Raw genomic sequence first — 22,969 nt, 5'->3', positions numbered from 1 at the left:
AATAAAGGAGCCCAATTTTGAATTTTATCAAAAGAAGTGTTCATCAATGTGCTGTTATTTTATTTGACTTCAGCACATATAAGTATGTGTCTGTGCATTTTTTAGCCCCGGATCCAATGATCCTGGGTATATTGTTTTGGGCCTGTTTGTTTGTCTTTCTGTCATTGTGTCACAAACTTTAACCTTGGTCATAACTTTTGATATATTGAAGATAGCAACTTGATATTTGGCATGCATGTGTATCTCATGGAGCCGCACATTTTGAGTGGTGAAAGGTCAAGGTCATCCTTCAAGGTCAAATATTTGACTTCAAAGTGGCGCATTAGAGGGCATTGTGTTTGTGACAAACACATCTCTTGTTTTTTTTGACAACAGTTCTTCATACTGGGATATTATAACATAATTATGCCTTGTCTTCAACAGCAGATGTATTACAGGTTGACGATAACTTTTGATCTATTTAACTGCATTTATGAACTGTACCTAAACATCTTAAGAAAGTTATTTAGATTGATGAAGGGCATTTGTAAAGATAATTGTTTTCTTTTAACTATACTCCACATAGCTCATTGCATAATACATCATGTTGTCTATATTAAACTTGCTCCCTTTCTGCTGATCAGTGTGTGTATCTAACCAGAATTTATGTTTGAAAACAAAATCATGTCATGCTTGCAATTTAACGTCTTGTTTGAGGCTTTATTGCTTTTGGAGTAGGCCTGCTAATATGTGAATATGCTGTAGCAGCTGTTTAATTCTTCAGCATTTTGTTTGTTAAGACATTTTTTGTTGTATCAATTTTTGTTTTATTAAGCAATGTTTGTTAGACAGGTCAAGTAACCAAATTACATGTACCTATTGTTGGATATATTTTGTTAGATTTATCTTGTTAATAAATTAATCTGTTGACTTTGAATTAAAGGGACATTTTTGTAATTGTATAGAATAATATTTGGTATAGTTTATAATAATTATATTTGAAAGAACAAAAGTTACATATAAAGTTTTTGCTCCCCTTTGACCTTTAGGAGCACTAGCTTACTTGCTACCACTGAGCCATGCATACTTGCTACCACTGAGCCACGCAAGCATTTGTAATAAACAGTATCTTTAAAAATATATTTCAGTACACGTTTAACACTCCTTTTTGATGAAAGGATTTCTCAATGTTTATAAGTGTTACTATTTTCATTGATGATTATCCATGAAGCCATAAAGAAATCGATATTTTATTACAGTGTGTCCTAGTAAGAATATTATAATGCTCTCCTTCGAAGAAGAGGGGGTATATTGTTTTGCACATGTCTGTCTGTCCGTCTGTCGGTCCACCAAATGGTTTCCGGATAACTCAACAACGCTTAGGCCTACGATCATGAAACTTCATAGGTACATTGATCATGACTGGCAGATGACCCCTATTGATTTTCAGGTCACTAGGTCAAAGGTCAAGGTCACAGTGACCTGAAGCAGTAAAATGGTTTCTAACCTATTCACACAATGGCTGCCACTACAACGGACAGCCCATTTTGGGGGGCATGCGTGTTTTACAAACAGCCCTTGTGCTGATATATATTTCAGAACAAAACATACATTTGAATCCAAGATAATGTTTTTGAAAGATAAATATTTTGCCAACAAGGCTCTTTAATTACTGTATAAAATGTTATGTGTTTAATTTTATATAATTCACCAGCTTTGCTTTTCTGTCAGCAACATAATTTTAAAAATTTAATTTAATGCAAGTAGTTATTCCTCAAACAATTATTTTTATGCCCACTTCGTCAGACAGAATATTGTGAATTTAATTATACCTTTGTTGAAGAACCCATTTGGTATAATGTTTTTATATGTAAAAATGTTTCGTTAATGAATGTAAAATATTGTTAATATTACCAATAAAAGATATAATATATTAGTGTTTATTTATACTTCACATCAAAAAGAAAATACAAGCAAGTTGTAAAATAATATTACATGTATTGCCTATTTGTGGTATCATTTCCAGGGCTTTTTTTAAATCTACAATTCAAGTTGTGCATTGTTTAAAACAAATGTACCGTGTATGTAAACTTATAATTGGTAAGAGTGACCAATGTTGCACAGGAAAAGTGAGCAGATTAACTGACCTGCATTGTGCGATTGAAATGCTCCTAAATACTATGAACAATCATGAGTTTTGCTTGAAAGGAGGTGGTGAATGAACTCAAAGGTTAAATTGATGTATACAGTATTTAACGATGCTAGTTTTGCAATTGTTAAATTTAAGTGGACCAACTTTAGTTAGTCCAAAGTTGTTCATTTACAACAAGCCACTTTCAGCCCAAAACTTCAATCTTGTTTGGCTCCTACTGTGGATTGAGTATTTTGTCTTGGTTATTCAGAATAAGCAAATGTAATGTTTAACTTTTGGTTGATTTTATTGTCACTGCATCAATTGATGCTGGAGGCATGTGGTTGTTTTTCAATCCGGCTGTACGAGAATAACTAGATATCTGTTTTGTTTAGCATCAACATCATGCAATCTAATACAGTTTGTGCATATGACCATTCTTAATGCACCTGTTTTACCGAACATCACACTAAAAAAACCATGACTTTACTTAAGTCAAAACCTATAAAGACATGCACATTATGTATTGAGATGAAAAAAGACCGTTTGCACAAGCAACCTATAAACTATTGAAGGCAAAGGCAATAAACCACTCCACAAACTTGTCTATTGCATTTATTTAACAACAATAAACTAGGGATAAACTAACAATATACTGTAAATCATTAATAATAGATAATGTATACACACATGTGATAAAAACATGCACTTGTTATGCAAGTGTACAAAAACTTGCGAGGCTTTCCAATTTTCAGCACTTTAAAATTCACTCATAGTTTTGAAATCAGCTGACTGGTATCAAAAACAATAATATATGTTCATGTAACTATAGAATGCATTCTAATAATTTCGCCACTGTATCACACAATTTCTGAAATAAGCACGTTATATACCAGGAAAAGGCAGAAATACTTTTGTACATATGAGCAAAATCATGTAAAAATTGGTCTTACGCTTTATGTTGCAAGCGTAGCTACAGACAAGCCAGAGCATCAATGCAGTATTCAAGGAGCTACTCTGTCCCCACATAACCTTGCATGACTAACTAGCCAAAAGCATAGGCCCTGACTATGCATATGAATTAAGGCCCATTTTCCCATACATCACATAAATCCTGTCATGATAACCTTGCTCCAAATACTAAAAAAATGTTGATCACTCAATAGTCTGCTGTCTGCAGCTGATAAACCTTGGGGCCTTTCTTCAACAGAAACCCTTGGTTGTTCAGTGAACTGATGAAGGAACCGAAGTCTGGTATTGTCATACCCATATCCTGAAAATAAAAATGACTACCTGCACTTGTAGGAAGATGTGGTAGACTATGTATCATGCAGATAAAGTAAATGTCATGCCACAATACAAGTGGAGAAATGAATGCAGATACTGGACTTGGGGATGCGGACAAAAGTCTGATAATTTTACACATACATTTGAGTCAAGTCATTTCAAAAGAAAACAACTAAATAACTATTTGTCTTTTTTAAACCGTTTCAATTTTTTTTTTTTGGGGGGGGGGGGAGCTGGGGCGGGGTATAGTGTGAGGGTGTGGTGGTCATTTATTAGATGATCTTACAAAAAAATTGAAAAAAAAACAACACTTTTTTTGGGGCGGGGGGGGGGGGGGGGGGGGGGGGGGGGGGGGGAGCATGGGGGATGGTTTGGGTGGAGTCTATTGTGGTATGTCAGGTAAGAGTTGTTTTTTCAAAGTATCAATCAAATCTAATCATAAATAAAGAAGTAATGGCAATTTTAGCAAAATTTGATAATTTGACCTTGAGAGTCAAGGTCATTCAAAGGTCAAGTTAAATTCAACTTGCCAGGTACAGTACCCTCATGATAGCATGAAGGTATTTGAAGTTTGAAAGCAATAGCCTTGATACTTTAGAAGTAAAGTGGACCTAAACACAAAATTTAACCATATATTCAAAGTTACTAAGTCAAAAAACTGCCATAATTCTGTAAAAATGACAACCAGAGTTATGCAACATGTCCTTTACTGTCCCCTTATGATAGTTAAATGCGAGTGTTCCAAGTATTAAAGCAATATCTATGATACTTTAGTGGTAAAGTGGACCAAAACACAAAACTTAAACCAAATTTTCAAGTATAAAGGGCCCATAATTCCGTCAAAATGCCAGTCAGAGTTACATAACTTTGCCTGCACAGTCCCCTTACGATAGTTAGTAAGTGTTGCAAATATGAAAGCAATAGCCTTGATACTTTAGGAAAAAAGTGGACCTAAACACAAAACTTAACCAAATTTTCAATTTTCTAAGTATAAAAAGGGCACATAATTCCGTCAAAAGGCCAGTCAGAGTTACATAACTTTGCCTGCACAGTCCCCTTATGATAGTTGGTAAGTGTTGCAAGTATGAAAGCAATAGCTTTGATACTTAAGGAACAAGGGCTGTTCGTAAAACATGCATGCCCCCCTATATGGGCTATAAGTTGTAGTAGCAGCCATTGAGTGAATACGTTTTTTGTCACTGTGAATGGTGGTGGTGGTGGTGGTAGTGGTGGTAGCAGAAGAAATAGTAGTAGTAGTAGTAGTAGTAGTAGTAGAAGTAGTAGTAGTAGAAGTAGTAGTAGTAGTAGTAGTAGTAGTAGTAGTAGTAGTAATAGAGTAGTAGTAGTAGTAGTAGGTGGTGGTAGCAGAAGAAATAGTAGTAGTAGTAGTAGAAGTGGTAGTAGTAGTAGTAGTAGTAGTAGTAGTAGTAGTAGTAGTAGTAGTAGTAGTAGTAGTAGTAGTAGTAGAAGTAGTAGTAGTAGTAGTAGTAGTAGTAGTAGTGGAGTAGTAGTAGAAGTAGTAGTAGTAGTAGTAGTAGTAGTAGTAGTAGTAGTAGCAGTAGAAGTAGTAGTAGTAGTAGTAGTAGTAGTAGTAGTAGTAGCAGCAGCAGCAGCAGCAGCAGCAGCAGCAGTAGTAGTAGTAGTAGTATGCATAACAAAAATGCAGTTAGCCTTACATTTGGTAAAATTTAAATATATTACAAGGGAGGCAAATCTGTAAAAATAAATTTAAACTTATTGCATGTGTTTCCCCTGTAGTGTATTACCTCCCCTGTCCTGCTTATATTTATATTAATCAACAAAATAAAACATTAACACAATTTTTAATATACAAAATATACAAAAAATCTCATATTCTGATAATATTTTTACTGATCCACTGTATTTTACTAAAAGGATGATGTTTCATTGGACTGATAATTATAGATTTAGGATTACAGACCAGTTGCTTCAGTAATATTGTTCAGAGTGTGCCCTGTTGGCTGCGTATGCATTCTTGAATTATCATTCAAAAACCATTTGACCTAGTTACCTCAAAATCAATATGGGTCATCTGGGAGTCATGATCAATGTACCTATGAAGTTTCATGATTCTAGGCCCAAGCGTTCTTGAGTTATCGTATGACAACCACCTGGTGGACGGACGTACCGACCTACCGACCGACGGACATGAGCAAAGCAATATACCCCCTCTTCTTCGAAGGGGGGCATAATAAAATGGACCTAAACACAAAACTTAACCAAAATTTTCAATTTTCTAAGTATAAAAAGGGCAAATAATTCTGTCAAAATGCACACCAGAGTTATCTAACTTTGCCTGCCCAGTCCCCTCATGATAGTAAGTAAGTGTACCAAGTTTGAATGCAATAGCATTGATACTTTCTGAGAAAAGTGGACCTAAACGCAAAACTTAATCGGACGCAGATGCCGACGCCAAGGTGATGACAATAGCTCATTTTTTTTCCCAAAAATAGATGAGCTAAAAATATTGCAGCATGATGCTTTCTTAAATTTACCAATAAGTATTAACATGTCATGAACATGTTCAACATTTTGTCAGTTTATTTAAGAAATAATAGACGGGTAACCGTTGGTTATTGCGGTAATAACCAACGATATGGAGTTCCGATGCGTAGGAATTAAACCACGAGGGCGTAGCCCGAGTGGTTTGATAACAAGCATCGGAACGACAAGTCACTTGCCGTGGTGGAATGAACCATTTTCACTCCAGACAGATGATTTATTTCCTCTCAAGAGATTGATTGAAAATGAAACAGTTACACTAGACATCAAATAACCAATCAATTATTGCATTAATCAATCCAACCCCCCCCCCCCCCCCCCCCCCCGCTACAACCCTACATCGGTCGAATGAAAGCACACTGTTCATGCCATGATGTGGCCTATGAGCAAAACTAACGGTACTATTCTCAATAAGAAAGTAAGCATTCCTAAATCAGAAAAAAAGGTCTATCAAGGAACCTTAAAACATCAATATGCATTATTCTTACATTGTTGTATCTAAGGGTCTATTGCGATTCAAATCAGTTACCAAAAACCGTTGGGAGAAGTAACTGTGTGTGGTGGCAATATTATCAATTGGTTTTCATTTTTAAATCGTTTTTAGCTCATCTATTTTTTGAAAAAAAATTATGAGCTATTGTCATCATCTTGGCGTCGGCGTTGGCGTCCGGTTAAGTTTTGCGTTTAGGTCCACTTTTCTCAGAAAGTATCAATGCTATTGCATTCAAACTTGGTACACTTACTAACTATCATGAGAGGACTGGGCAGGCAAAGTTAGATAACTCTGGCGTGCAATTTGACAGAATTATGTGCCCTTTTTATACTTAGAAAATTGAAAATTTTGGTTAAGTTTTGCGTTTAGGTCCACTTTTCTCAGAAAGTATCAATGCCATTGCATTCAAACTTGGTACACTTACTTACTATCATGAGGGGACTGGGCAGGCAAAGTTAGATAACTTTGGTGTGCATTTTGACAGAATTATGTGCCCTTTTTATACTTAGAAAATTGAAAATTTTGGTTAAGTTTTGTGTTTAGGTCCACTTTATTCCTACAGTATCAAAGCTATTGCTTTCATACTTGCAACACTTATTAACTATCATAAGGGGACTGTGCAGGCAAAGTGATGTAACTCTGATTGGCACTTGGACGGAATTATGGGCCCTTTATACTTAGAAAATTGAAAATTTGCTTAAGTTTTGTGTTTTGGTCCACTTTACCCCTATAGTATCATAGATATTGCTTTCATACTTGGAACAATCGCAAACTATCATAAGGGTACAGTCAAAGGACAAGTTGCATAACTCTAGTTGTCATTTTTACATAATTATGGCCCTTTTTTGACTTAGTAACTTTGAATATATGGTTAAATTTTGCGTTTCGATCCACTTTACTTCTTAACTATCAAGGCTATTGCTTTCAAACTTCAAATACTTTCATGCTATCATGAGGTTACTGTACCTGGCACCTTGAATTTTACCTTCACCTTTGAATGACCTTGACTCAAGGTCAAATTATAAAATTTTGCTAAAATTGCCATAACGTCTTTATTTATGATTAGATTTGATTGATACTTTGACAAAACTACTCTTACCTGACATACCACAATAGACTCCACCCAAACCATCCCCCGTGCCCTCCCCCTGAATCCCTCCCCCCTATTTTTTTTTTTAAGATCATCTCACAAATGACCACCACACCCTCACACTATACCCCACCCCCCACCTCCAAATTTTTTTTTTTTGAAACGGTTAAAAAACACAAATATTTATTTTTATTATTTTATGTTTGAAATACCGTCCAACCATCGCACCCAAGAATCCTCCCCATCCCTCTCCTCCCCCCCACCCGAATCCCCCCCCCCCCTAAATTTTTTTTATATTATTTTTTAAGATCATCTCACAAATGACCACCACACCCTCACACTATACCCCCCCCCCCCCAAATTTCTTTTTTTTTGAAACGGTTAAAAAACACAAATATTTATTTTTATTGTTTTATGTTTGAAATACCGTCCAACCATCGCACCCAAGAATCCCCCCACCCACCCCCAATTTTTTTTTTCCCTTGTTTTTCGCATTTTTGGAAAATAATGTAATAAATGTCCACACCCCCACACTATACACCCCTCTTCACTCCACCCCTCCCTCCTTTGTGATTGAAAATGAGAGTCCCTTCACCTTTAAAAAGAAAATAGATGAGCGGTCTGCACCCGCAAGGCGGTGCTCTTGTTTCTTTTAAGCATCGTGTGAAAAAATGGAAACCAGCTGAATTGTTTGCATTTTCAAAAGTATCAACTGAGATATCAAAATCATAACACTAATAATACAGAAAATATCCTTGTCAAAGGCTTCCTTAACAATGAAACAAAATTCTCATGTTAATGGTAGACAGATGCAAACATGTGACCGTGCCTACCTACCTTTGCAATCTGCTGCATCTGTTGTATGGTAAAGATTGAGTTGTAAGTCTGATCAGAGATCTTCTGAAGAGCTGCTATAAACCTCTTGGGCTGCACCGGAAAAAACACAATTCTGTGTTGTCAAGAGATGCCAAACATACTGGTATTAACCATAGTTACGTTTCTTTTTTGTCAAATGTAATGTGCTACTTGTCTGCATGGTCATTATAAACGAGTAATATTATAAGCATTTATTCCATAATTTCACAATTATTTTGTCATAGGTGACAAATTGTGTAGTATAAAACATACATGTATATACATGTAACCTATCACTCATTCTGATATTAATTATTGTACTACCATAGATTTATTTATATTTGGTAGGCTGGACATTTGATCTGATGGTTGACAGGACCAAAGAAATTACACACAATAAGTGCCTGACTAATATTATTTGTTTCACAGAATAATGACAAAAAATGGATGCAATTTTATATAAAGCATACATTTGGCGCCATAGAAGTGTAAATGAAGGCATAATATAAATGTGTACCTGTGATCTGCCACTCATGCCCGAGCCATGCTGTGATCTCTTGAAGTCCAGGCCACCATACTGGTCTGAATACGTGTCCACCATGCTGTGAAATACAAAACAAACTTGTATACAAGGAATTGACAAGTGTACATAGCCATTTCAAACTGGGTACCATTTATTTTATGCTTTCCGGTGGTTTATAGAGAAATATCAGTGAATTAAAACTGGTAATTTCACTGTTTCAAACAATGAAAATTATCAGTGAAAATTATCGATAATTTTCACTGTTCACTGTGAAATGACGTCATTTTTTTGACAAAATGACGTCATTTTTTCAGCAAAATTCTTTAGATAAACGCTTTAACAATGTATATTAACTGTGAAACAAAGCATAAAATAAAAATAAAATTTGTTGGATTCGGTGGAATATTGATTTTAATTCACTTGTGTCATAAAAAATATATATTTTCACTCGTGGCTGCGCCACTTGTGAAAATATTATTTTTTATGATCACTTGTGAATTAAAATCGATAATCCACCTAATCCAACAAATATCCTTTATGTAACTTCATTTGCTGTTTTAATTTACTGTCATTAATATTAAAATCATAATATAATTCTGCCATTAAGTTAAAAAACTATCATTAAAACATGCACTTCATATCCAACAAGTGTAACATTTAATTTATTTAATTAAATCAATAATGAAGACTCATTGAGCATTTCACTTCATTTTCTTACGAATTCAAAGAACAACACCATTACAACCCAGTTCCCACCAACCTGTACTTCATGATTTCTATAACATCCTCTGCATCCTCCTTGGTAGCGAGCTCTCGCAGTTCGAGCCTTGCCCGTGCCTCTGTGAGACGTATCAGAGACTCAAGTTGCCGCGTGGTGATTGGCGTGCTGTCCTGAGTCTGATGCTGCCGGCGCAACTGCAGGTAGAATGTCTGAATGGCCTTCGCTGCCTCTGGGCCTATCTTGGGGTGGACATATTTCCTGGCATAGCCAACATACTGCAACAAAACATGATAAATAGATAATCTTGGACAATAACCATTCCTGATTACAATATCAAAAAATCAAAAAGCTACAAAATAATGAAAGTGCATAATTTCAGTTATAACATATATCTCTTGTATCAAATGAACTTAATTGGTGTTCAAATGTGATATTGGGTTTTCTATAGTAGGCATAAAGCCAAAGGGCAGAATAAATTATTCATACTTTGTCCATTTAAATGATTTAATGAGGTAAATCATTAAATGTTAAAGTCTAGTAAATGAACTAAACAATTATTCATTAATCATCAGCTGATAGTCTAAAGTGCAGGATAGAGGACCTGCGGTGACACTTTCATTTAAATCTAATAAAGACAGCTTATTGAGGAGCTGTATGTATAAAGATAAAAGGCTGAATGAATTATAATGCTATTAAAGTTGTTCTTTTAAAAACTAAGTACAGACTTCATGATTTAAAGTTCTGACAAAAGATTTCCCAAACAGCTAACTTGACTACATCTACTCATCATTGATGGTATAATGTATGTTTTCTCTCAGTCTCCTAATGTAATGACCACAAAAACATGTCTGAAGTTGAATATCTGTGGTAGATATATAGTTTATATACAATAACATATTTTTTATATTTAATTAAAACATGAAATATGACCACACCACTAAATTAAATTTTCACATCGTTTACCAATTAGTTAAGGTGAATTTAACTTTGCAAGCAAGGTCGGCATATGACCTACCTAAACATAAAATTACAACACAATACCTCTCTCCTGAATAAAAGTGTTGAGGAAAATCCTTCTTTTTAAATTGTAATAACAGTCAACTTGACACACCTGGCAATGTAAGCTTCCTATAAAGAAGATTACAACATAATTCCTCCATCCAAGTCAAGGAATTGAGTGGCTGTTTTTCTATTGATAATAACAGTGACCATGATTCAACTGGCCCCCAAATGCAATCCTAACATACCTTTGCATTAGTTGCTAACCTTTGCATTAGTTGCTAACCTTTGCATGTAAGCTACCTTCACACAAAATTACAGAACAAGAGGGCCATGATGGCCCTGAATCGCTCACCTGACTCATTAAGATCAGATGAAAACTATGACCTCTATTGTCTACACAATGTTTTTCTATGATTTGACCTAGTGACCTAGTTCCTGACTCTAGATGACCCAAATACAATCCCAATCCAGATTTCATCAAGATAAACATTCTGACCACAGTTCATAAATATTGGATGAAAACTGTGACCTCTATTGTCAACACAATGTTTTTCTATTTATTTGAACTAGATTTTTACCCCAGATGACCCAAATACAATCCCACCCAGATTTCATCTAGAATTCTGACCAAATTTCATAAAGGTTGGATGAAAACTGTGATCTCTAATGTCTACACAAGGTTTTTCTATTATTTGACCTAGTGACCTAGTTTTTGACCCCAGATGACCCAAATAAAATCCCAACCCAGATTTCATCAAGATAAACATTCTGACCAAATTTCATAAAGATTGGATGAAAACTGTGACCTCTATTGTCTACAGAAGGTTGTTCTATTATTTGACCTAGTGAACTTGTTTTTGACCCCAGATGACCCAAATACAATCCCAAACCGGATTTCATCAAGATAAACATTTTGACCAAATTTCATCAAGATTGGATGCAAACTGTGACCTCTACTGTCTACACAAACAAATTGTTGACGGACAGACGCACAGACACACGCAGGCACGCACAACGGACGCCGGACATCACACGATCACATAAGCTCACCGTGTCACTTCATGACAGGTGACCTAAAAATATGTGTCGGAGATAAACATGAACAGTTGTGGTTAAAATCCCATAGAAACAAGGGCTGTTTGTAAAACATGCATGCCCCCCTATATGGGCTATAAGTTGTAGTAGCAGCCATTGTGTGAATACGTTTTTTGTCACTGTGAATGGTGGTGGTGGTGGTGGTGGTGGTGGTGGTGGTGGTGTAGTAGTAGTAGTAGTAGTAGTAGTAGTAGTAGTAGTAGTAGTAGTAGTAGTAGTAGTAGAAGTAGTAGTAGTAGTAGTAGTAGTAATAGTAGTTGTAGTAGTAGTAGTAGTAGTAGTAGTAGTAGTAGTAGTAGTAGTAGTAGTAGTAGTAGTAGTAGTAGTAGTAGTAGAAGTAGTAGTAGTAGTAGTAGTAGAAGTAGTAGTAGAAGTAGTAGTAGTAGTAGTAGTAGTAGTAGTAGTAGTGGTAGTAGTAGTAGTAGTAGTAGTAGTAGTGGTAAAAGTAGTAGTAGTAGTGGCAGTAGTAGTAGAAGTAGTAATAGTAGACGTGGTGGTGGTGGTGGTGGTGGTGGTGGTGGTGGTAGTAGTACTAGTAGTAGTAGTACTAGTAGTAGTAGTAGTAGTAGTAGTAGTAGTAGTAGTAGTAGTAGTAGTAGTAGTAGTGGTAGTAGTAGTAAAAGTAGTAGTAGTAGTAGTAGTAGTAGAAGTAGAAGTAGTAGTAGTAGTAGTAGTAGTAGTAGTAGTAGTAGTAGTAGTAGTAGTAGTAGCAGTAGCAGTAGCAGTAGCAGTAGCAGCATTACAAGACCAATACTTAAGAATGATCAAATGGGAAAAGGTAACATAGCACCAGCAGTAAATATGGGGCTCATTTACAGGTCAGATTTGGAATCTCTGCTGTAAAATGAGATTTTGAATGAATTAAAGGGAGGCAAATCTGTAATAAAAAGAACATGCATAAACCGTAGTTGTTTCCCTTGTTTGAACCATGCTAAATCCTTACAAGTTTGGAAAGAATTGGATGAAAAATTTGGACTTTATTGCATAAACACCATTTTCTCAATTCAAGGGGAGGTAATTCTGTACTTCATGGACCAATAATGCTCATTTTTTGTAGGGTTCGTGTCCTCATTGATATAAAGACACTGTGCAAATTTGGAAAGGATCGGACAAAAAATGTGGAAGATTTTTGAAAGTTTTCACAAAATAGGCAAAAACGAATAAACATGCAAAGTTCAACGAGCTCCTGCGGCCATGTTTTTTGACGAATCAAATTTCTTTGAACAACTTTTTCAGGGGAGCCCTCAAAGGTCATCCCTGTGAAATTTTTTGAAAATCTGATGAGCGGTTTCTGACAAGAAGATTTTTTAAGGTTTTTACCATATATGGTCATGGCGGCCATCTTGGTTATGCGATCAAATTTTTTTTAACAATTCTTTTGTCCCATGACCTAGGGATGCTCCACATGAAATTTAATTGAAATTGGCTCAATGGTTTAGTAGAAGAAGATGTTTACAAATTGTTTACGGACGGACGGACGGACGGACGCCGGACGCTGAGTGATCACAATAGCTCACCTCGAGCTATCGCTCAGGTGAGCTAAAAATACCTCCATCCAAACTAAAGTTATTGAGGAGAAACTTTTGTTCTACTTTTAGCAACAGAAGCTTGACCCTCGTAGCCCCAAATGCAATCCCTTGCTAGATCAGCAGCTAACATACCTACACACACAACTGTAGGACAATATCTCCAGCCAAACTGACGTTTCTCAATAAAAACTTAATATTTATATCTCAAGCAACTGGCCCAACTGGCCCCAATTGCAGCCCATGCTATGTATACATGTCAGCAACAGAGAGGTGTGGATGCACGGAAACATTTACAAAATGGACATAACTCTGCCTTATTTTGAGTCAAGAGTTATGAGCCTTGATCTGTGACATTACATGATGATCCCTAAAATAGGAGTAAGGTTTCAATTTAATATCGTTAGAATTTATATTCTTGTTGCACTACAGTTCATCGAGCATGCATACCCTAACCAGACTTTTATAAGTACAAAAGCTGAAAACAGCTTGTCTTTGTAAGTGAAAGTTCATAAAGACAAAGAACACAAATAACAATTTACCAAAATTTATAAAGCACAAAAAGGGGCATTTTTCAGCTAAATTGCAGATCAGAGTAATTGAATATGGTCTGTAACCTAACATAATGACCCGAAACACATTTGTGCAGTTCAATATAATATCTGCAGTAGAAAAACTTAAAAAGTGATATGGATATGTTACATATTTACCTGAACCAATTTTCTAAGCACAAAAAAGGGAAATAATTCTGGTAAATGACAGGTCACAGTAATGGAACTTGGTAAGTAATCGCACACAAAGACCTCAAACACTTGTATTACAGTAGACTCTGCCAATACCGGACTCTCTGAATACCGGAACTCTCCCGATTCCGGACGGTCGGGCCAGTCCCGTATTTTCTCCTTCTATTTCTTTGTTAACAAATGTTGAATAAACCGAACTCTCTGAAAACCGGAAACCTGACGGGTATCTCCGTAAATTTGGTCATTTTCAACGTAAAATACATTGAGTATACCGGACAGTCTAAATTCTCAAGATGACCGAGGCGTGAAAATAACAATACCTAGTCAGCACAGCGAGTGCGGTGTCACACATTTTGCTCGCGCAATTATCGATAATCGGATTAAACATACCATAAAGGTGTCAAGTCGTAACCACGCTATGGGAGTCCGATTAAGTAATGTAAAACAAACGGTGAATGTCTATAATAGACGTGCGGTAACACCAAAAAGTGATTGACTCGATCGTTTTATTAATTATTTATTATCGCCTATGATAAACAATTTAATTAAACAAGGGCTGTTTGTAAAACATGCATGCCCCCCTATATGGGCTATAAATTGTAGTAGCAGCCATTGTGTGAATACGTTTTTTGTCACTGTGGGTGGTGGTGGTGGTGGTGGTGGTGGAAGAAATAATAGTAGGAGTAGTAGTAGTAGTAGTAGTAGTAGTAGTAGTAGTAGTAGTAGTAGTAGTAGAAGTAGTAGTAGTAGTAGTAGTAGTAGTAGTAGTAGTAGTAATAGTAGTAGTAGTACTAGTACTAGTAGTAGAGTAGTAGTAGTAGTAGTAGTAGTAGTAGTAGTAGTAGTAGTAGTACAAGTAGAAGTAGTAGCAGCAGCAGCAGCAGCAGCAATAGTAGCAGTAGTAGTAGTATGCATTACAAAAATGCAATTAGCCTTACATTTGGTAAAATTTAAATATATTACAAGGGAGGCAAATGCTGTAACAATAAATTTAAGTGGTGGTGGTGGTGGTGGTAGCAGCAGGAGAAATAATAATAGTAGTAGAAGTAGTAGTAGTAGTAGTAGTAGTAGTAGTAATAGTAGTAGTAGTAGTAGTAGTAGAAGTAGTAGTAGTAGTAGTAGTAGTAGTAGTAGTAGTTTTAGTAGTAGTAGTAGTAGTAGTAGAGTAGTAGTAGCAGTAGTAGTAGTAGTAGTAGTAGTAGTAGTAGTAGTAGTAGTAGTAGTAGTAGTAGTAGTAGTAGTAGTAGTAGTAGTAGTAGTAGAAGCAGCAGCTGCAACAGCACTAGTAGTAGTAGTAGTAGTAGTAGTATGCATTACAAAAATGCAGTTAAGCAAATGCTGTAACAATAAATTTAAACTTATTGCATTTGTTTCCCCTGTATATAGGTAGATATAATAGTGTATTACCTCCCCTGTCCTGCTTATATTTGTATTAATCAACAAAATTTAACATTAACACAATATTTAAAATACAAAATATACAAAATATGGGCTGTCCGTTGTAGTGGCAGCCATTGTGTGATACGTTTTTTGTCACTGCGACCTTGACCTTTGACCCAGTGACCTGAAAATCAATAGGGGTCATCTGTAAGTCACGATCAATGTACCTATGAAGTGTCATGATCCTAGGCAAAAGCGTTCTTGAGTTATCATCCAAAAACCATTTTACTTTTTCGGGTCACCGTGACCTTGACCTTTGACCTTGTGACCTCAAAATCAATAGGGGTCATCTGCGAGTCATGATCAATCTACCTGTGAAGTTTCATGATCCTAGGCATATGCGTTCTTGAGTTATCATCCGAAAACCATTTTACTATTTCGGGTCACCGTGACCTTGACATTTGACCTCAAAATCAATAGGGTTCATCTGCGAGTCATGATCAATCTACCCATGAAGTTTCATGATCCTAGGCGTATGCATTCTTGAGTTATCATCCGGAAACCATTTTACTATTTCGGGTCACCGTGACCTTGACCTTTGACCTAGTGACCTCAAAATCAATAGGGGTCATCTGCGAGTCATGATCAATCTACCCATGAAGTTTCATGATCCTAGGCGTATGCGTTCTTGAGTTATCATTCAAAAACCATTTTACTATTTCGGGTCACCGTGACCTTGACCTTTGACCTAGTGACCTCAAAATCAATAGGGGTCATCTGCGAGTCATGATCAATGTACCTATGAAGTTTCATGATCCTAGGCCCAAGAGTTCTTGAGTTATCGTCTGACAACCACCTGGTGGACCGACCGACATACCGACATGAGCAAAGCAATATACCCCCTCTTTTTCGAAGGGGGGCATAAAAATTAATGCATGCCGTTGCGACAATCACTTTCTTGTGATCCTCTCGAGTATTTTAAAAGATCTTATAGCCATGTTTTTAACGATGAAATGGTTGTTTGTTTGTTTGTCAGATAAACTGTTAGAAATATGACTGTTAAATATCCATCCATCTGTATGCAAATTCATTCATTGCCGTTTACTAACGCATCTAAAATGTCGCAGCCTCCAGCAAAACGCAGACGCGTAGATCTTACATTAGAGGATAAGATGTTTTATGAAATGTGGTACATGTATGTATTGAATAATAAATTGTGTATCTACAACAATCTTATTTGTGTCGTCACTCGCCTATATGACAAATGCCACGTACGTACATGTATAAAGCACCACGCTCATTTTGGGATTAATCAAAACAAGTCGGTATGGTTTTTTTTTTGCTTTTTATCGATTAAAAACACATTTTTTAAGAATGCAATTAACATCATCAGTACCTGCGTACAGTTATCGCATGGTACATGTAAATGTATATGGTTTGTTTTATTTTTATGTGATTCTGTACACAATGCATACCATGTATATTTCGGCAATATGCATATTCTTGGTAAACCGGAACTCTCTGAAAACCGGACGATCAGGCCGGTCCCGAGACCGTCCGGTTTACAGAGTCTACTGTATTGAGAGTAAAGAGTATTATTGAGATACTGCATGTTTACATTAACCAACATTCTAAGTACAACAGTGTTTACATTAACAAATATTCCAAGTACAACAAGAGGTCGGTCACCTGAGAAATGTAGGGAAAAAAATTGAAATGCGGATTTTAGTGATGTTTGTGTTATAACTGTGGTTTTATTTAGGTTTTTATTCTAGATGACAAATATTTGATATGATCTGACACATAGAAAGGTACACATGTTATTAGGTTATACATACATGTTTAAATTAACAAGAGCTGTGTTTGTGAAACATAATGCCCCCTATATTTGACCTTTGACCTTGAAGGATGACCTTGACCTTTCACCGCTCAAAATGTGCAGCTCCATGAGATACATATGCATGCCAAATATCAAGTTGCTATCATCAATAATGCAAAAGTTATGACCAAGGTTAAAGTTTTGGTACAGAATGACAGACAGGCCAAAAACAATATACCCCTGATCATTCGATCTGGGGGCATAACAAGTAACCCCTATGGTGGAGCCAGTAATGACCCCAGGGTCATAACTTGAACAAGCTTAGCAGAGGACCACCATACAATGTCACATTAAATATTTAACACTTGACCCTTGTGGTTTAAGAGAATAGGATTGTTATTGTTGTTTAAAATGTAAGTCTATATAAATCCTGTGAGCCCTGGGGGCAGTTTTAACCCCAGGGGCATGTTTTTAACAAACTTGGGACAGGATACAATGTCACATGCCAAATACTGAACCTCTCTGAATTGCAGCATGACCAGTTTTGATGTTGGCAGCACGATTTGAAACAATAGGGCCTGAAAGGCCCTAAGTGGCTCATCTGATGTTCAAAGGGACTGACCTGTTCTATGCACAATATGTCATTGGAACAAATGTTCTAACCAACTTTCATGACTAGTGAACACCCTGGCAGCCACGTTTTTCAACAGACCAGAACCATTTTCATACACATCCAAGATATCTTTTGACCAAGTTTCAAGATGATTGGACAATAAATGTGGCCTCTAGAGTGTTAACAAGGTTTTACTATAGCTTTAAAAGGAAAAATCCCTCGCCCTCTTGGCGGTCAGGTTTTTCAACCAACCGGAACCATTTTCAAACTCATCCAAGATATCATAGGGACAAATCTTCTGACCGAGTTTCATGAAGATCGGACAATAAATGTTTCCTCTAGGGTGTTAACAAGGTTTTATTAAAGCAATATATAGCCATATAAGAAAAAATGCCCCGCCCACTGGTGGCCATGTTTTTAAAGCAACTGAAACCATTTTCAAACATGTCCAAGATATTATTGGAACACATCTTCAGACCAAGTTTCATGAAGATCAGAAAATAAATGTGGCCTCTAGAGTGTTAACAAGGTTTTACTATAGCCATATTTGGAAAAATACCCTGCCCCCTGGTGGCCATGTTTTCCAACCAACTGACGTCATTTTCGAACTCGTCCACTATATTATTGGGATGAATCTTCTGATCAAGTTTCATGAAGATTGGAGAATAAATGTGGCCTCTAGAGCACAGGAGGGAAGCCCATAGTATTTTTTTTTCCATATATATGCTATTATAGAAACAAGGAGTGCAACTTCATTTGCCGAAAAACAAGACCATCTTTACTGTAAACCAACAATTTGTAACGAATCAACTTCACACCGGTTGTTTTCGAAAGCTAATAAAATAATTTATCAGGAAAATATAACATCAGTACCATTGATCCAGCAGTATTTCGATACCAGCCATCAATTGTTGACCCACTTACACAATCGTGTTTGGTCGGACAATAAATGTGGCCTCTAAAGTGTTAACAAGGCAAATGTTGATGCACGACGCACAACGGACAGAAGGCGATCACAAAAGCTCACCATGGAGATATCGTCATAACTCTTTCGCGCGACACACCTTCCAATGATGGTAAACTAATTTGCCAAATGACTTTAAAATCTCTCAATAAATGACAAAGTTATGGCCCGGACAAGCATTTGACCTTTGAACTGCAAGTGTGACCTTGCCCTTTAAGATATTGACATACTTTTTTCACATGACACACCGTCCCATGATGATGAACAAATGTACCAAGTCATTTTAAAATCTAACCATAAATGACATAGTTATGGTCCGGACAAATTTTCAGTTTAAAACACACTAAGTGACCCCGTGACCTACTTTTTGACCTGGCGTGACCCATATTCAAACCTGACCTAGACATCATCAAGATACAACTTCTGACCAAGTTTTGACAAAGTGACCCCTATATAGCCCCCATTACAAATGGTAATGGGGGTATAACAAACTATTTAATAGTCATTTCGTCAATAATTGCTCCTATCAGCTGACCTTTCTGAGGAGCTGCACAGGGATGGGGTCAAAGGGCTGACCCCTAGGCACCTTGAGTCTCTCACTGAGGGGCCGATCTGACTCCAACAGCAATAGGGACTCGTTCAGGCTGCCATCCTGCAATGGGTTACGAAACACTTGAACACTGGTGTGAACTCATATTACATGTATTCTTACTTATTTAGAGTGTGTATTAATTAGGGATGCAAGAGGTTACCCGGTTAACCTACCAAAATGATCAGTTACTTGATTACATTTTTTGGAAAAGGTTAATTTCTGTTAATTATGCTTTTGTTTATGGAAAAAATCATACAATTTTACTTTTTGCGCACAACATAGTGCCAACTTTCGTTGGTGTTCACTTAGAACAACATGGCAAACCAAAGTTCATAATAAACAACATGTCAACTAACACAGAAATAAAGCAATAAAAAAGAGCCTTTGTGGTTATTTTTAACAGGGAGTGCACTTTGATAATGGACAATATTTTTTTGTTTTACTCGCTAACATATAACTTCCAAACTGCAGAGAGTGGGGGATATTACCATAGACCTAATTGACACATTTATTTAACTCGTAACAAAATTCAGATGAGGTGTTAGACAGCTTATTTTGATGTTTTGTTAAGCAATATCTAACACTGATTGATACTGAAAATAGAGTGTTCATAAGTAACAATGTTATCAATATTAATATTCTTTGTTAAAATCTTGACCAGTGAAAGTTGGATTTTTTTTTATCAGAATTTAATTTTATTAAATGTAGTTTAAATCATCAACGATGCAATCACAACTATCTAATTCAAGTTTAAAGAAAATTTAAAGAAAGAAAGCAAATCATGAAACTAATTTAATTACAATACAACAATCAAACAGTTACTGAAAAACATAAAATCATCAAATTTACAATTTATGTAATTGCCTCGAAGTTGCGCAGTACAGTACAGCAAACATAATATTAGCGGCTCCACCCAGAATAAAATAATGGAATGTGAAAATAAACATTGTGTTATTCTTTTTACTCATATGCTTTTTCACAGGAAAATAAAATACAAAATCTAACATACTTTTAATTATTAATTCATCATGAAACTGATATGGCCGCTAATGTTCTCATCTCAGGCGATCGTAAACTACTTGATTTTCTATAGAGAGTACATATAGCAATATTACCATTTCTAAAGCATACTTCAACATTTTTACATTTTAAGAATGTTCAGTAAACTGGTTAATAGTTGGTTACAGTAAAAGGTTAACCAGTTCATGTTTTTTTGTAACTTGTAGCGACCCAAGTATTAATAATATTGTTTCTAAATTGTCTATTTCACTTGAATCAACAATAAATCTATTTTAACTGAGTGTAAACAAAAAGCAAAATTAAAAACTAGTCTATAAGTTGCAACAATTTACTGGTTATTAAGAATTAATTAAAAACAAGAGCTGTCACCATAGGATGACTTATGCCCCCTATAAACGCTTGATAGAAGTTATAAGCTTTTTTCGAAACCTAAACGCAGATTTCAAAACCTAAAAGCGGACCCTAAGTTCAAGGTCAAGGTCACAGCGGTCAAAATTTGTGTGCATATGGAAAGGCCTTGTCCGTATACACATGCATACCAAATATGAAGGTTATATCTCAAGGGACATAGAAGTTATGAGCATTTTTCAAAACCTAAAAGCAGATTTCGAAACCTAAACGCAGACCCTAAGTTCAAGGTCAAGGTCACAGGGGTAATTTTTTTGTGCGTATGGAAAGGCCTTGTCCATATACACATGCATACCAAATATGAAGGTTATATCTCAAGGGACATAGAAGTTATGAGCATTTTTTGAAACCTAAACACAGATTTCGAAACCTAAACGCGGACCCTAAGTTCAAGGTCAAGGTCACAGGGGTAATTTTTTTTGTGCGTATGGAAAGGCCTTGTCCATTTACACATGCATACCAAATATGAAGGTCAATCTCAAGGGACATAGAAGTTATGAGCATTTTTTGAAACCTAAACGCAGATTTCGAAACCTAAACGAGGACCCTAAGTTCAAGGTCAAGGTCACAGGGGTAAAAAAATTTGTGCGTATGGAAAGGCCTTGTCCATATACACATGCATACCAAATATGAAGGTTATATCTTAAGGGACATAGAAGTTATGAGCATTTTTTGAAACCTAAACGCAAAGTGTGACAGACAGACGGACAGTTCGATCACTATATGCCCCCTTTTCTTCAAAAGGGGGCATAAAAAAAAACAAGTGTACTGCGGTCGGAGACATATGCCCCCCCTCCCCCCCAAACAGGGCTCTGAACTAGTGACCCCGATTTCAATAGGGGTCATCTACTGACCAAGGCCAATGCACATGTGAAGTATCAAGCAGATCGGTGAATCAGCTGACGAGTTATTGATCAGAAACAATTTCACACTTAGTAACAGTGAACTTGACCAAGTATGCATAAATTTTTGAAACTTTTAAATAGTTATAATAAAGGCACCCTTAGGAAGTTAGCACTTTATTGTATTACATGCTTAAGGAAAAGAGATAATGGTATTTTCTGAAACTCAACGTTCATTCTTGTACTTTATGTACCGTTTAACATAAAATAATATACAAATATGTTTTTGTCTATTAACACTAATTTCTGTTCACATGTACAGTTTATTATGAAATGAATGTATGTTTTTTTCCCCTGTTTACATGGATTTTTGTTAATATATGATTTATATACTCATTTCACTGTTTATTTAAATATACAATGCTCTCATGCATTATGCATTATTATCTTAATTACTTTTTTTCCCCGCATGTATGAATGTCTTATAATATTGATCACAATGTAATATGCTTAAGTGAATAAAATATTTGTTCTATTCTATCAATGCAAATAATTACTTACAACTGAACCCCATGGTTTAGCTTGCATCCTGGAATGGATTGAAATGAATCAGCAGTAATTTCAGAATCATCCATAAAGCATGTATCCTTAATTATCCCGCACCAAAAGAGGAGGGATATAGAATTATCCGTTCGTCCGTCAGTCTGTCTGTCCATCCATCCGTCTGTCACAAAACTGTTCCTGTTTATATCTCAGAAACTATATAAAATATGAACATGAAAATTCATAGGTATATAGAATCAATGATAAAATTGCCATGCACATGAACCATAACCCTACACTTTCTTAAATAAGATTTACTGCCCTTTGTTTTTTTGTATGATGTAACTTTCCTGGGCTATATCACAGATACCATACAAGACTTCAACATGAAACTTCATGGGTGTAATGATATCAATGCTGAGAAGTGCCAAGACTTCAACATGAAACTTCATGGGTGTAATGATATCAATGCTGAGAAGTGCCAAGACTTCAACATGAAACTTCATGGGTGTAATAATATCAATGCTGAGAAGTGCCAAGACTTCAACATGAAACTTCATGGGTGTAATGATATCAATGCTGAGAAGTGCCAAGACTTCAACATGAAACTTCATGGGTGTAATGATATCAATGCTGAGAAGTGCCAAGACTTCAACATGAAACTTCATCGGTGTAATGATATCAATGCTGAGAAGTGCCAAGACTTCAACATGAAACTTCATGGGTGTAATAATATCAATGCTGAGAAGTGCCAAGACTTCAACATGAAACTTCATGGGTGTAATAATATCAATGCTGAGAAGTGCCAAGCACAAGAACC

General features: G+C 36.1%; 1 protein-coding gene across 3 annotated transcripts in view; it reads right to left on the bottom strand.

Annotated features, from left to right (window-relative positions):
• Positions 1-2,709: 2,709 nt before the first annotated feature.
• The window catches only part of LOC127841481 (DNA helicase MCM8-like), a 72,484-nt gene continuing 52,224 nt past the window's right edge, over positions 2,710-22,969 (bottom strand). For all 3 annotated transcript variants that reach the window (XM_052370328.1, XM_052370307.1, XM_052370318.1), the window contains exons 21-26: positions 22,168-22,195; positions 19,280-19,396; positions 9,642-9,877; positions 8,876-8,960; positions 8,341-8,430; positions 2,710-3,383 (exon numbers count right to left, since the gene is read on the bottom strand). In XM_052370328.1, the coding sequence (XP_052226288.1) occupies positions 3,270-3,383; positions 8,341-8,430; positions 8,876-8,960; positions 9,642-9,877; positions 19,280-19,396; positions 22,168-22,195 (670 nt within the window). In that variant the 3' untranslated portion in view covers positions 2,710-3,269. The remainder of the gene's footprint in view (positions 3,384-8,340; positions 8,431-8,875; positions 8,961-9,641; positions 9,878-19,279; positions 19,397-22,167; positions 22,196-22,969) is intronic.

The sequence above is a fragment of the Dreissena polymorpha genome, chromosome 1 (genome assembly GCF_020536995.1).
Source record: "Dreissena polymorpha isolate Duluth1 chromosome 1, UMN_Dpol_1.0, whole genome shotgun sequence".
NCBI lineage: Eukaryota > Metazoa > Mollusca > Bivalvia > Myida > Dreissenidae > Dreissena > Dreissena polymorpha.
Note: the sequence above shows the minus strand (reverse complement) of the source record. Positions and strands in the feature narration are given on the sequence as shown.